This window comes from Sturnus vulgaris, chromosome Z, assembly GCF_052056855.1.
Source record: "Sturnus vulgaris isolate bStuVul1 chromosome Z, bStuVul1.hap1, whole genome shotgun sequence".
NCBI classification, from domain to species: domain Eukaryota; kingdom Metazoa; phylum Chordata; class Aves; order Passeriformes; family Sturnidae; genus Sturnus; species Sturnus vulgaris.
The window spans coordinates 24,589,949-24,605,579 of NC_142283.1; the positions used below are offsets into that span (position 1 = coordinate 24,589,949).

The window sequence follows — 15,631 nt, forward strand, 5'->3', positions numbered from 1 at the left end:
TCACGCATGCACAATCCTCAAAATGTAGGAACTCCTAAACAGGTTGTTGTGGACTATTGAGACTATTTTTTTCCCCTTGTGCTCGTCCAGTGAAAAATACTATGCTCATAGATTAAAATTATTGATAATCCACAAGACCAAGGATGACTATCCAGAAGATTTTTATATTATTTCATAGTTTCCAGTGTGTTTCTGCTCCTTCTTAATCTACATTAAGGAGACTGCAAAGACAAATGATTTTGCAGAAGTAGAAGTGGTAGTCACCAAGAAAGTATTTGTATTTGCTGGAAAAGGAGAGTCACGCTACAGAGAAGCACATATCAAAAGGTAGACAGGACTGAATCCACTTATTTTAGCATACAGGTGTTCTGTATTCTTGCAAGTTTAATAACATAAGCTACAAGCAGCAACTTCCCTAGACAAAATAACTAAATATGTCGTTTCAGTTTCTTTTTAGAGGTAAAGACCAAGACTTCTGTTTTAATTTAGAAAGGCAAATTCTACCCATCTGGTCAAAATTTTTGGAGATAACAAGAAATTGGACATTTGGGAAAAAACTATAGACGTTTTCACATCTGTTTCAAAATTATGAAAAGATGATTCTTCTGAAAGTTCAAGTACCCTGCACACTATTGCCTGTGACATAAGCAACAATTACCCTGTTATTTAAGGGAGGGTCATCCTGGTTTTAAGGAACACTTTTGTACCTCCTTATAGATTAGGAAAAGATAAAACAAAGCAAATACATTTATGAAAGCAGAAATATCTCATAACTATACATCAACCTCAGCACCTTATTTATCCCCTTCTATATATTGACTCCAGGCATATTTTTAAACTTCAGATTTGAAAATGCAGTATCAGGTGCCACCAGCCTTCCCAAGATCTTTACAGCAGTAGTCTTAACTGCCTGGTGATGGAAGATGTAATTATTCATATACAAGGCCATTACTTAAGATCCACAGCAGATAATTTGTCATTTTGAAAGAAATCAACCAGAAAAGAGGCTTTTTTCCCCATTAACTTACAAATTTTACAAAACTTTAAAGAAAAAACTACAATAACTAAATAATTATAATCTCTACATTCTCTGGCCTTTTTTATCCTTTTTTCAAAAATGTGTAGTTCCCACATTTTAAGCTTTTATTTGGCAGAATATCACCACCTAGTGATCATGTGTGCTTACAGGAGCTTCCAGAAACCTGATTAGAACCTGAAAACAGAAGGCTGATGGGAAGAAAAAAGGAAAATTTAAGTGAGGAAAAATCCTCTTGTTACTTACATTGGAAGCAGTTCCTAAGGAAGATTAAATAGGACATTCTAAAGTAATGTAAGAAGATTTTTAGAGACTGATTAATTGATTAAGAACCAAGTAACAATATTATTTGGGTAAAATATAGCCTTTTAGCCCACGCTATTTCACATCAAATTATTTCATCAATATCAGATAAAATTAGAATTAAATTTACCTATGAAATATTAAGAAAGAAGAAATTCAGATGTTTTCAGGAAAACCATCCCAGCAGTAAGAGCTATTAGGCAGAAATACCGTCTAAATTACATGTCATACCCTAAAACTAGGGTGGTATACATCATAGAATTAAACCCCATATTTACCAGCATCTCATGTAGTTCAATGGATAAGTTTCTCTGAATATTTTTTGGCTCTGAGATACCTAAGAATCAAGATGGAGGTCTCATTTATAGATAAGCTTCTCCCAGACAAATCACTTATTATTGCAATCACTATTAAAGTGTTTCTTTCTGTGAGACCATACCACCACTCCAGTTTTACTCCATTCACCTTTGGAGTAATTTTATAAGGCAGAAATACAAAATTAGGACTAACTCAGTATACATTTTCTAAAAATTAAAAAAAAAAGGAAACATACCAGATTTTTAATGATGTTTTCAAAGACCTATAAAATTAAATATCATTGCTTTGTTGAGCTGAATGTAAGTAAAAGACAACACACATTTAAAAGCTAGTCACATTGAGCTGTTCCCTAGAACGTTTCTCAAAAGTGGACACACCTGGAGTTTTCAGCTTGTTCAAACAGTGAACACAGCTATAACTAACACTGAGGAGTCACACAGATCTATGCCAAAAGCAATAACGTATTCAGGCAACGAAACTACCTTGCAGTCAATTTAACCAGGGAAGAATCACCTCAACAAGATGGTCGCTTTTCAGGAAGTTCATTTCAGCATATTCATAAATGCTTTGCCTCTTTAAGTGCTTGCTAAATCTTATTCACCCAAATTCTTCTGCTAAGAAGTACATTGGAAGGATCACATTTATGCGTTTCCTGCCAACAAAGTTCAGTTCCAGGCCCTCTTGTGGAGTTTTGTCAATTATATTTCCTACAGGTGTAAGGGGGAGTCTCAACCAAGAGCTGTAGAAAGGGGAATATTACAGAGTCCAAGACCTGTCCTAAGAGGACGTGACAAAGAACTGTCCAAAAGGGAAGACGAGACACACTACACCAATGTGGAGAGGGACAAAGACCAAATCCCTGCATAAGAGGGGCTCACCCTTTAGGAGGCAGATGCCTTTGGCCAGGTGCCAGCCCAGGCTGCACACTGCCAGAAGGAAGCCCATGGCCTCAGCAGCACTCAGGCTGAATTAATGCTTGAACCAAGAATGACATTCCTTCAGCTGAATCACTGAGGGAACCAGAAATTACATTCTGTCATCTGGATTGATGCTGGAACCAGGACTGCTGGTCTCTTTTTCTTTCTTTCTCTTTTTCTTCTTATCTCCTTCCCTCTCTTCAATTCATCACTTCTTTTCTCCCTTCTCTTTCACCATACCCCTTTCTCCCAAATCCTCTGCCATGTGTATATATGGTAGGCTAGGAACGAACATAGCCATTTCCTTGCCAAGTGTGTATTTTAGAAGCAGGAGTAGTGGTCTCACATGCTCTTTTTTTTTCTTTCTCTTCCCCTCCCTCTGTTTAATTAATATTTTCTTTTCTCCCTTCCCTTTCACCTGCCCTTTCTCTCAAACCCTCTGCCTTCTGTATATAGAGCAGGCTAGGATCTAACAAAGCAATTTACATGCCAACTGTATAAGTTACCAATAAAACTTAGGGTGTTTTTGCAAAACCCTATGACTTTTGTTCTTGCTTTTGATCACAAGCATTTATGAGTTTTTGATGCTTCCTTCCTCTTAAGACGGGATTCAAGAAGGGGCAGTTTCACCATGGACACGCTAACATAAGTCTTGTCTCAGGAAGTTTTCCTTCTCCCATTGTTGGGAATCTCCAGGACCAGTCCTTCAGGAGACGACCTCACAGATGCAAATGGAGGAGAATGTGATCCCACACTGTTGGTGCAACCATGGTGAGCAGGGCATGGCCACGAGCCCTCAGAACTTGGAGGCTGCACTGTGCCACACCTCATCCCATGACACACACACAGTGTACAGGAGCCATATTCCTGTATGAGCATCAGTGATGGAAACAGGAATGACATCTCATCATCTGGATTGATCCTGGAACCAGGACTGCTGGTCTCCCTTCATCTCTCTATTTTTCTTTTGCTTTCTCTCTCCCTCCCTCTCTTTTATTCACCTCTTCTTTTCTCCCTTCTTTTTCACCATACCCTTTCCTCTCTGCCATGTTTATATTGGGTAGGCTAGGGCCTAACACAGCAATTTCCATGGAATGAAACCTGATGAGTTTTTGCAGATCCTCTGACTTTTATTGTTGGTTTTAATCATAAGCATTTATGAGTTTTGGATACTTCCTTCCCCTTAAGTGAGGATTCACAAGGGGTTGTTTGAGGAGCCAGTTTAATCTTGAATCAACACTGATTGTCAGAGGCATGTGCAGGAGGGGTGTACACGTGCTACTTGCAGGAGGCAACTAGGAGAGAGGAGAAAGGCTCTGGGGACACTTTGCCTGGCAAAATCATTTCATAGATAGTAAGCAGGAGACAAGCAAGGCCACCATACCCTCCAGAGCCAGTCTCCAATCTGATGGCGAAACATCTCCAATGGACTGGAGGGAAAGCCTGGGCTGAGGCAATGCTCCCGAGAGGCTTTTCAGTGTAGGCTTTTTGCCTTAGGTCTTAGGTCAGTGTAGGCTTTTTGCTTTTGGGTCTTGTTCTTTTGCTTTTGAGAGTTGTTTTTTGACTAGGGCTTTTTTATGTCTTTTGGGCTTTTGGTGGTGAGGCTTTTTGGTTTATGATTTTTGGGGCTCACTGGCTGCTGCTTGCTCGCTGGCTTATTCACTCCTTTGACCTGGCCCTAGCCCGTTTTTGTCCCTTTTGCCCTTACCACAGCTTGTCTTTTGAGTCTCCTGCCCTTGCCAGCTCCTGCTTGTCTTCACACCTTTCCTGCCTCCCTGTGTCCAACCCTGCCTGCCTGTGAGCCAGCCCACCACCATGATCCTCACCAAAACCCTGGCCAGGGTTCTGGACTTCCTGCCCAAGCGCCCACTCACCACCTGTATGGCTGCCCATGGCCATGGGAGCCATGCCTGTGAAATCCTGGCGTTTTTGGGAATCTCCTGGCATGGTTTGTACCAGCTTAGTGGTATTTCCAGGCAACATCCAGCAAGTAGAATTCCCCACTGAGGACAAAGACTTTCATTAGAGGTGTCCCTTGCTCCCTTACAGGGATGGGGTTGTCATCATGGCTGAATGGCCTACAGTAGACCCCCCCCCCGCCATGACTCCAGAGCACACAGTGTTTATTTCATGTTCTTTGTAAATCTTGCCTCCTGTGATCTCTTCATGTCTACTTTGCCTTCCTTCTCTGCTGCCTCTAAAGGAGTTTGCCTCTTGAAGTTGAGGCTTTGCCAAGTACAGGCAATTCAGGATGTGCTATTAAATTTAACCTCATTCATTTCCCATCTGAAACAAGAATTTTCCATGAAGCACTATTTTCATGACCATACTGGGATGTGAGACATATTTTTAACATCCTGACATTATTGGTGATCTGGGCTCTCCTCCCTCAGTCAGCAGATACAAGTATCTCTTGGTGCAGGGATCCAGTGACTGCTAAGAAAATCAGGGAATGGCAGATGTTTTATCTCCTTGCTAGTGGAACTGGATGTTAATCTGGGTCCTGCACATTATGTTAAAGGAAATATTCTAAAAGGGCTGATTCTCAAAGCAAGGTTTTGTTTTCAATGTACATATTCATCAGGGACACTGGGAAAAAAGGGAACTCAGACAAGAAGTTTTAAAGCCTTTCTGTCTGCTGTAACTCCCTTTAAAAGCACATATTTATCAGAAGGTATGGTAGTTTTACAGGAATTCCTCTGTTTCCCATTTATTAGAATGACATTCCATGCTCACGGAGGCAACTGAAACAACTGATGTCATGTACCCAAATTCCCAAGACTGTGTCCATTCCTGCAGAGGAGAGAAAGTGATATAGGGCTTGTGAAGCCCTTTTTATACCTTTAACAGAGGCCAGTAGCAAAGCAGAAACAGGAGCTCTGGTTTCAGCCTATGGTAGCCATCAAATTTTATGGGGAAAACAAGTGTAGACACCAAACAAAGGAGCAGAGATGAAAAAGAGGGAAGGATCAGAGGAAAACAAGAATTGGAAAATAAGAGGATTGCAGACCTGCCAGTTACCTGTAGTCCGACAATATAAGGCCCTGATAATATCTGTAAAGTCTGTCATATCACAAGATAAGACTTTCTGCTTAACTTGACTTTAGCTTTAGAGCAGGTACCCCCAAGCCACGAATGAACCCAAACTTTCATCTTTGTGTTTAGTCTTCCTTCTTCCTACTTCAACTTAAAGGGAGCTACGAGGATCTCACCCACATACCTAGTGTACTTTGTTGTCTAAAATTCTGTAGCAGTTGTAAGTCACTAATATAAAACTAATTCAACCTGTAGGCTGTCAGTTTGGTTAGTTTGCTTCTTCTCTTGGATTTGGGTTTTTGTCAAGTGTGTTGAATGTAAGTTGATTTCTAACAGAAGCCTCCTTCCACTAGCAAACCATTCCATCTTGTGTTGGTTTGAAAGTAAAACCAGTGAGAGACTCCAAGTCAGTAATACAATTTAATAGGAGAAAAGAGAAAAAATAAAATACATGCAATAATATAAAAGAAACAACCACCAACACAGTCAGAAATACAACCTGACACCCTGTCAGTCAGGGTGTTGGTAGCAGTCCCATTAAATGGTGGCTGCAGTCCTCCTGGATGACGGATGTGGTTCTGTTGAAGCAGTGCTCCTGTAGAAGGCGCAGTTTTCCTCCGAAGATCCAGCGATGATGTGGAAAAGGTCTGACTTTCCTCTGGGATCCAGTGGAAAGGTCTGCCCTCGGGTCCCAAACCCCAGTTTTTTATCTAGGTAGGAAAGGCTTGGCTCCTGCCCCTGGTTGGGGCATCTGCCAATGGGATGATGTAATCTTATCAGTCACACAATAGGACTTAATGGCCCATTAACAGAATATATCTTCTGGAGGAGGGATGGGTTGTGAATAGATAACGATGATCATCCCCCGATCTTATCAGATGGCACATCAGCAGAGGATATCTCCCACAGAGATAAGGATCACCACCCCTCCCACATTTTAACAGATGGTGATAGAATACACATTTTTGCATTGTACCCCAGGACACATCTCTAGAGGTGTTCAAGAGTACTCTGGACTTGTGGATATGCCTTAGGGTCGTGGTGGTGCTGAGCTGACAGTTGGACTAGAAGATCTGGAAGGTCTTCTCCAAGCCTGATTATCGTTGAATTGCCCTGTCCCAGGTGTAAGACCATGAACTTGCTGAACTTCACTGGGTTCTTGCAGTCCCACTTCTCAAACTTGTCCAGGTGCCTCTGCATCATACTCTCCTTCACTTGTGTCATCTGTCCAACACAGCTTCCTCTCAGCTGTAAAGGTGCTGAGGCTATGCTTGATCCCACTGTGTCATTGATAAAGACATTGAAGGCCCCAGTGCCATGGCAGAATCCTGACAGACACCCCTCAACCCTCACCTCCACCAGGATATGGAGCCACTGACCAGAGCCCTCTGGCTGCATCCAGCTGGACACCCTCATTCAGCAAATAGCAATAGCACAGCCTTCAAAGCCAGGGCTCCCTTGTCTGGAGATCAGGATGTTGTGTGCAACTGTTTTGAGATCCTCACAGGAATCTGGGCACAGCAGGGCCTACAAGTTTGAAAGTCCAAGGGCTTGTCCCTTGCAGGCAGAGCCAAGTCTGGTGGTTCCACTGCTCCAGAAGTGCAGGGAGTGGCCCGTTGGGACAGAGGCACATTTCAAGAGCCCATTCTTTGTGGGGCAGCATCAGCACCAGAGCCATTGTGACAGCACAGGGCCCTGCCCTGACACACACATATATCCTCCCAGCACAACTACTCAGTTTTCTTGTGAGGAAGCAGCTCCTTGGAGAGCTCTACAGCTGAGGAAGATGGACATGCAAACGGAGAAGGTGAATCACAACTGTTGGTGCAACCATGGTGAGCAGGGCACAGCCACAAGCCCTCAGAGCTTGGGGGCTGCACTGCGCCACACCTCATCCCATGACACACACACAGTGTACAGGAGCCGTATTCCTGTACGAGTCTCCTGTGTGGTCTCCACTGGGATCCAGAGGCCCACCCCACAGTCAGCAGCCACACAGGCCCAGCCACAGAGCCTGCCCGTGACAGATTCCTTGGACAAGCAGGACCCAAAACTGCCATTGCTCCACTTGAAGGACAATATCTACAGCATACATCTGCCAGGCCCTGAGAAGAGTCAGAAGGATGTGAGTGTCATCTCCCAGACAGAGACTTCCCACATGCTGAAGACCAGCACACTGGTAGGCCGCCACCCATCCCAAGAGACCTACATCAAATACAGGAGCTGTATCACAGAAAATATCCTTCACAAGAAACTACCAGGATCTAATTATTTGGATAGCTCCCAGACATTACTGCGCAGTTGGATCTGTCATATGCACCCTTTTCTATAGCTGATACTATCCTGAGAAAATTTCAGCAGCTATTCTCTATGCTTTCACAACACTTCTCTAGGTCTATTTGTTTTGCCTGCCACAGTAGGCCTCTTCTCACATTACACTTCATTTAGGCCTTGGATCACCACCAAAAGTTAGACAGCTGACTTTTTGCTCTAATTTAACACGTCCAGAAGCAGTGCATCAGCCAAATTCACCCCTTCTGTATTTGGTACTAATTACCTGCAATCCAGCCAAACAGAGTATAAAACCCCAGCAGGATTCACAGACTACAAGTCTGTGATCAGTAGAAAGGAAAGACAGAGGCATCTATTTTAATGAACAGAACAAGAAGGAACAATTGTGAAACTCAGCATCTCCCCACTTGGGTCTGAATCTTAGCTCCATGCTGTACTTACCCTTATCTGAAATTAAAATGAGGTCCTTATGATCTTCAAAATTCAGAGATACTATGTTTTACCTCTGTTACTCAGCACCTTCTCTCCACCAGTACATGTGACCCAAATCCAAACTTTTATGGTTCCCTTCAACAGTCAATAGATACACATCCCACTTGCCCCCCATGCCTCTGGGAATGCTCCAGGAGACTGCAGAACAACTGCAGAGACACTTCCGGAAAGACCAATATAAAAGCTTTTATCTATTGTTTCATTACACAATGCTTCATACAGGTTATTTGACAGCATGAAGACAATTAAAAAAACAAACCCAAAAAACTGAAGGATAGAGAAAGGCACCAAGTTCACAAAATCCAGTTTATGCCAAGTAAGAGTACTTTGTGCAATGGGAAGACTGAGAAGCTGAACCTTTCAGTACAGATTTTCTCCTTCTCTTCTATCAGTTTCAAATCTAGGGAGAAAAAGACATATTCCAACTTCTACTCTTACAAAGAAACAAGTTTACCTGTTAGGGTCCTTGTACTCAGGTTTCCTCCAAATGCCATGTTAATGAACAGCAGTGACCACTTTGGTCATGTGGAGAGAAAGGGTAGCAGTCAGAGAGAACATGACTAGCACCTTAGTTTTTCACAACCAAAACTACATTCAACTTATGCTCAGTATCCTCGTTTAAAGTGTATAAAGCACATTTGTAATAAGTATACCAATTTCTTCCTCCAATTTCAATAGTACAGCTGATGCAACAAAATCACAGGGAAAAGAGTTACCACACTCAGTCACCATTTCAGCAGCAAGCAGGACCCTCTTCACCATATTCCTGCTATAAGATCCAGATAAAAATCACAAGTTATGCAAGATGAGGAAGACGTGGAGACAAATCATAGTAACCTTCATACGATGATAGTAACAGCACAGCCATTTTCAAAATGAATGCCAAAAAACTCTCTCCATATAATAAGCAGCTGTTTCTGTCCCATCCCAGTTAAGGGAATGAGAGGGCTTCTAACATGCTAGTCAGAAACACTTCCCCTTTATCCCAATAACTAGCATGGATTTTCTTGATTACTGTTCTGCAGATGTCATTTTGTGGTTTTCCCTAATGATATGGATCATTATTCAACTTCGCTTTCAAAAAGAGGAAATCTTTGGACAGCCAAACTGCTTCTGCTGTCAGAAATGACAGGGTGAGAGTTGGTGTCATATTGAATACTCATCAAAGGCCCAAAGTGATTGTGTTAACTGGGAGTGGCCAAACAAGTGATAGAGGTCAAGGCTTATGAGCCTTCAGAAGCTGCGCGGTAAAGTGTACAAGTTACACCTGAAGGAGGGCAGACTCACAGAGGTTTTCTCTATCAGAACTTTCCCTGTGAGCTGATGGGACCAATTGGAGGCTGGTTAAGTTATTGACAGCCTAAGAAACCAATTGGAGAAGTTAGTTTGCTCTATGAAAACACATTTTGAAGGCGGTAACCCGGAAAAAAAGCTCTTTCTTTTCCTGCCTGTCTCAAGGTAATATTGACCTGGCCCCCCTTCCCCGCTCCATGTGGCCCAAGCTTGGCGGGGATGGGCTCAGGAGACCGCTGGGCCCTGTTTGCAACAAGGAGCCCCGATGGGCAGGAAGAAGAGAGACCCATTGCTAAGATTTTGGCCCTCCCTTCTCCCCTCCTAGAGTCGCGGCTCGGCCAGGGCCCTGCTGCTGGCTCGGAGCAGCTGAGGGGTGGCTGAGCCCACGCAGCTGCCCACACGGCCTGGGGTGAGGCAGCTGGGCCCCCTGTCTGGGGAGCTGGCATGGCCCGACAGGGAGGAGAGGTGGCCATGGGCAGTGGGTGCTGCTGCTGAGTCTCCTGAGATCCTGGCACAGCTCCAGCACGGCCTGACCGCAGCCCCTGCATTCCCCGTGTGAGATCTTAACTCTTTCAATGCTCAGATAAGACTTACAGACCTTCAATCCTCCCTTGAGTGAGAGGGAAAAGATTAGAGAGAAGACACCAAGGTAAGTAAAACAGGAGTCAAGTTCCAGATAAAAAGAAAATAAAAAGAGGCCGTGAATTTAGGCTGAAAATCCTTTTGTAAGCTATAAAACCGGACTGTACTACATTAAGAAATTCATATAAACAGTAAAAAAAAACATGGGGGGGTAGGAGTGTTCTATTTGATAAATCATTAACCAAAAGCACCTGCGTTGAGAATCCTTCGCCTCGAAGAAAAAAGATCTCTGTTTCTAAAAATAAAGCATGAACAGAGAAAAAGAGAAATTAAGAGAACTTTTGTTTTACAACAGTTCTTTATTAAAAGTAAATGCCCCATGAGTTTAACATGGCCCATAAGCACAGCCTTGAGAAAGCTGTGAAGATGGGAAGAGTTCATAAAAAGTGAAGCCACAAAGAAACTGGTTTTTTACTCTTGTAGAAAAGTCCCTATGGCCTAACAAGAGGAAACTTCTCTCTCTGGAATAAACAAAAAAAAAAACTATTTAAGTTAAAAACTGACTAAAGTGTTTTGGTTTGTTTTTTTTTTTTTTTTGTATGCTGTTGTTAAGAAAGTTGGGAGAGGGGAAGAAAAAGTAGTCTAAAAATCTTCTGAATATTTTTCCCTTTTCTTTCTATTGTTAATAAAGTTTTTCTTTCGTACCCTTCTAAGTTTTAAACCTACCTTACTTTTACTGCTAATTCTATCTCAAAACAAAAACTTAGTATATTAAAATCAACTAAAATTAGTAAAATTAGTAAAATTAGTATATTAAAATCAACTAAACTATAACAGGGAAGGGAAATCAAGTGCCTTCAAAGCAGGTGTTCAGCTGTCATTTCCCTTCATTATGATATAGTAATTTTCTTCACCTGCAGAGAAAGGCTTGAATAGTAGAAAGTGTCTACTTTGTGAACACATCCATGCCAAAAGTCTAGCAACAGAGAAAGGCTGAACCTTGCCGAGCTTTCAACACTGATGAGAACATTCTACAGCTGAAAAACAGTATTTGCAGTAATTCCACAAAATGCACAACCATCATGTGTCCTCTATGGTTCACATAGTTCAAGTGTGAACAAAACAGTGAAGAAGTTACAAGTCCTAGCAAAACTACAGCAGTAGAGAACCAATCTATCTTCATTTGTGCAGAAAGTTCAGAAATATTTCTTATGAAAAGTATCAGAAAGTGGGTGTGATTTTCTGATTTTTTAAAAATAAATTAATTACAAATATCTTCCCCAATCTTACTTATGCTAAAAACTAATCAAAATTTTACATAGTTACTGAAAATTTGAGAGCAGAGTAACAAGTGAGTACCTAGATAGCCTATTTTTTTATTTTCCTACAGACATTTACTACACATTCAATTAATTATTTTCTTGTTTTTTTGGCTTGCTATGTCGGCCATTTCTACTAAGTAAATATGTTATTTCTATTTCCTTTATCTGGTAGAGCTCTTTTGTTCATTTTTTGTTCTCATTAGACACTCCCCATTTTTCATTTCCAGCATCCTCAACAACTAACTCTCCTTTAATGATTAGGAGAAAGTGTCTGTTTTATCACACTTGCCGGTTTTAGGCTAAGAGTTGGACTCAATGAACTTAGAAGTCTTTTCCAACTTTAACAACTCAATCCATGATTCTATAAAAAACTGGCAGAACACATTCCCACTGAAAGAGCTAGTCCTCCTATAGCTGATTTTGAGAGAATGGTTGCAGTGCAGCTAAAAACTAACTTTGACATTCCGTCTGTCTGCTGTCTCAGAACGTGGATTTGAGCAGAATGTGCTGTACACGGCTTTTCTTGGCGAGGCCTGTTTACGAAATTATTGCATCTTGATTGGCAGAGAGAAGTCGCAACATGCAAAAAAATCTAACTTTTCCAAGTGCAGGGTTCCTGTAGGTTATCTTGACTATTTTTATATCAAATAAATAGAGTGTTAAACTAACAATAAATGTCTCCTAAGGGAAAAAGAAAAGGAAAGAGAGATGGATTTTAAAGAACACTACTTGGTGCAAATGAGTCTTCAGTTCTGGATTCAAGATGAAAACATATACACATATATATGTTTTTAAAATTTTTTGTTTGTTTGTTTAATGGCTAAAGATCCCTTTTCTTTTAAATCTTTGGACACCATTTTGTCTCCTTCTCTTTCACAACCAATCATATCCTTGGCAGCCTTTTTACTGACTGTAGTAGCCTGTTTCAGGTGTAACTTAAGTTTCTAATGATGATGTGCCAAAATTAATGAATTCATGGGATAGTCTGAACTATGAGAACATCCTGAGAGGACATGAGAAACTAAGTAGAAGTTCAGAAGCAGAAAAAGCTCTTGGTTTAACCTAAAATGTGCAACACTGCTGACAGTGAGCAGACTAAATTGTTAACAGCCTTATGGTAATGACTAAGGAAAAGCCCAATAAACCAAAACAACAGTAGTACAGAAGAAAGAGAAGAACTTGAAAGACAAGGTATAGAAAGAAAAATTGAAGACTACATTGAAGGATTAAGAATGTTGCACTAATAATTATCTTTTATTTTTTATAAAAGAAGTAGAAATCTTATAACAATGCCCAAGTTAATGAACTACTAGAACACCATTTGGCCCCAAGCCTCTGAAAGACTGTTTCACCTTGTTAGTGTGAGTACTTTTAAGGGCAAAAAATCCTGAAACTGGAAATACCACTGGACCAATCCACACTCAAAAAAGCCCCATGCTTCTTTCCCTCCTATATTTAAACTAGAATTCAAAAACTAGCATTCTCCAGCTGCCTTATTGTTTGTATGAATATATTCTTCTCCCCTGAACTGTGCATACAGAAATTCACCAACAATTATGGAATCTCCCAACATATTTGGAGAAATCTATTCTCAATTTATTTATTTTACTCGAACTGCAAGAATTAATTAACATTCAACCTTTTCTTTCATGTATTTACTGGATTGAGAATGCTTTAAATGTAAACTGTCTGCTGTGCTATTTTAAACCTACAAACAACTTATATGTGGTGCATTGCTTTAAACCTAGCTTTAAATTTTACCACACTTTTAAATACCTGCAAACTACTGCAGCAAAAAATAATTAAGTCAAAAAAAGATTGGTGGATAACCTTATTGACATTTTTTACAACAAGGAAACACTAAAACAAACATAATTCCCTGGTTTTTTTTCACTGCTTGCTGTGCATTATGACAAAGAGCTTCAGCAGTTAGTTTGTTGTGCCACCTTCTTCCTTATCTTGGTATTGTAGACATGCTGTTGGTTCTAGCGGTTAGAGCTGATGTTTCAACAATATCAGCTAGAAAAAAAATCAAAAAGAAGAAAGTATTTAGTCCTCTGTGTACCTGCTCTTCCACAAACTACAAATGAGATTACTGTAATGATACAGTGTATGTCAATACCTTTTCCTCTATCATAAAACCACAATGCAATACATGAAATAATAGCTACCTCTATCATGTATCTGACATGCTTAATCAGTTGAGTATTTTCATTCCAAAGGAATATGGTCCCAAAGCTGCAGCAACTGCTCTCCAACTTGTGGTTCCAGCTCCTAGAAAGGATCAGGAAATAAGAAAAGTTAGAAGCATTGTGCATATAAAAATTATTTATTATAAAATCCTTAGAAGAGGTTGCTGGTGGTCTTTCTGAAAGAGTGGTTACTTTTGCTATTGTGACATGTATTAGATCCCTACAACAAGGGCTCAAAAGGAGATAAAAAACTTTCATAAGCAATTCTGGCCTACAGGTTGTTTGGGGTTTTTTGTTTCAGGCAAGATGCCAGTTCTTACAAAAAAATTCTCAATGAACACACCACCACAAGAACAGATACAATTCGTGCCTTCCACAGGTCACTTCCTTCTTAAATAAAGATCATTACTGTCCACATATTTTAAGTGTAATTCCATAAGATGTGGTGGAGAACGTGGAAAGGCAGGTCACAGATAATGCAGAGGCTCTTGGTGGAATCACAGACATTAATATAAATCATTTATCTTTCATACTGTTGAGATTCTTTAGGTCTTAAGAGCCACTTAGAAGAGAAGCACTGTCACTTTCAATATGTGCTACATTCCTTTCCTTGTTCTTACAGTATGCTCTTTTCCTCATTTTTACAACTGAAGAGGTTTTGGGGAAGCAGTGAGAAGACAATACAAAAGATTTAGCTCCAGAATCTTGTATCAAGGAGATATTTTGAGAAGAGACTGAGGAGAATTCAAAAACTGCCACTGAGAGTTCTTTTCTGGCTTTTTATAAGTCACATTTAGCTTTAACAAATTATAGAACAGTACTAAGCTTTATTCTGCCTTAAATATCAAGATTCTCTTCAAGCTTTCCTGAAAATGCAAACCTCTAATTATGAACAGTTATTTGGGTATGACAGACTATCTTATCTCGGGGAACACACCTGAATGAAACAGGAAACAAGTCTCCAGAGATTAAAAAAAAACCCCAAAAACAACAAGACGCCATTTATTTTTGAAAAATCCAGCATTAAATCTTTTTTTTAAGCAACATTAAGCAAGAAACTGGCTTGATTTTAACAATCCACTGCTTCAACAGTAATTCTGCATTAGAGGAAGGTACAATGCACACTAAGGAACTGTGATTCAGATAAATACATACATGGGCACAGTTGAGTTCAAGGCTGAACAAGCTAATGAACAAAACACAGTTCTACCAAGTAAAGAAGACTTTAGATGAGAATAACTACCTGGCCATCTCTGCTTATTTGTACTTTCTTATTGTCATTCCAAGGGTTGAGCAAATGGTGTGCAAACTGAAAAGGAATGCTTTCTTTTCGGATCCACTCCACCTTAAATACACCTCCAAATCCAGCAGATCCCCAGTCCTGACTTTTTTCACACCCTATTGATGAACCCATTCTAGCAAAACCCTGGAAGAAAAATATAAACATGAAAGAACAGACGTAATGAGAGCGTATCTATTTTTGTTGAAATAAATAACTGAACTTCACATGAAACTTTGAAATTCGTTTCAAAGTGATTCAAGCACTCACTCACATGAAGCTGGATTTTCCAAAATATTTACACCTAGAAAGTTAGAAGCACCATTTCTTTTTTCCAGTTCAAATATACCTTCTAGAATTTGACCATAAAGGAGCGATATTTCAATTCATCTCTCACAATAAGCATTCAAGGGGGTTTTTTTTAAGCTTTCTAAAAAAGACTGAAAAGTTGTTGTAAAAACATTTAAAGTGCAAGGTATCAAGATGAATGTTCTATGTCCATCAGCTATTCCTCACTACTTGTACAAAATTCTTTCAAAAATCCATTCCTTCTTTCCCTTGTTCCCTCT

The 15,631-nt window shown here is 40.3% G+C and overlaps 1 protein-coding gene across 1 annotated transcript in view; it reads right to left on the reverse strand.

Moving 5' to 3' along the window:
• Positions 1-12,826: 12,826 nt before the first annotated feature.
• Positions 12,827-15,631, reverse strand: part of LOC106851998 (YTH N6-methyladenosine RNA binding protein C2) — a 29,534-nt gene continuing 26,729 nt past the window's right edge. The window contains exons 28-30 of the mRNA XM_014874391.2: positions 15,027-15,209; positions 13,763-13,865; positions 12,827-13,610 (exon numbers count right to left, since the gene is read on the reverse strand). Of these exons, the coding sequence (XP_014729877.1) occupies positions 13,803-13,865; positions 15,027-15,209 (246 nt within the window). The 3' untranslated portion in view covers positions 12,827-13,610; positions 13,763-13,802. The remainder of the gene's footprint in view (positions 13,611-13,762; positions 13,866-15,026; positions 15,210-15,631) is intronic.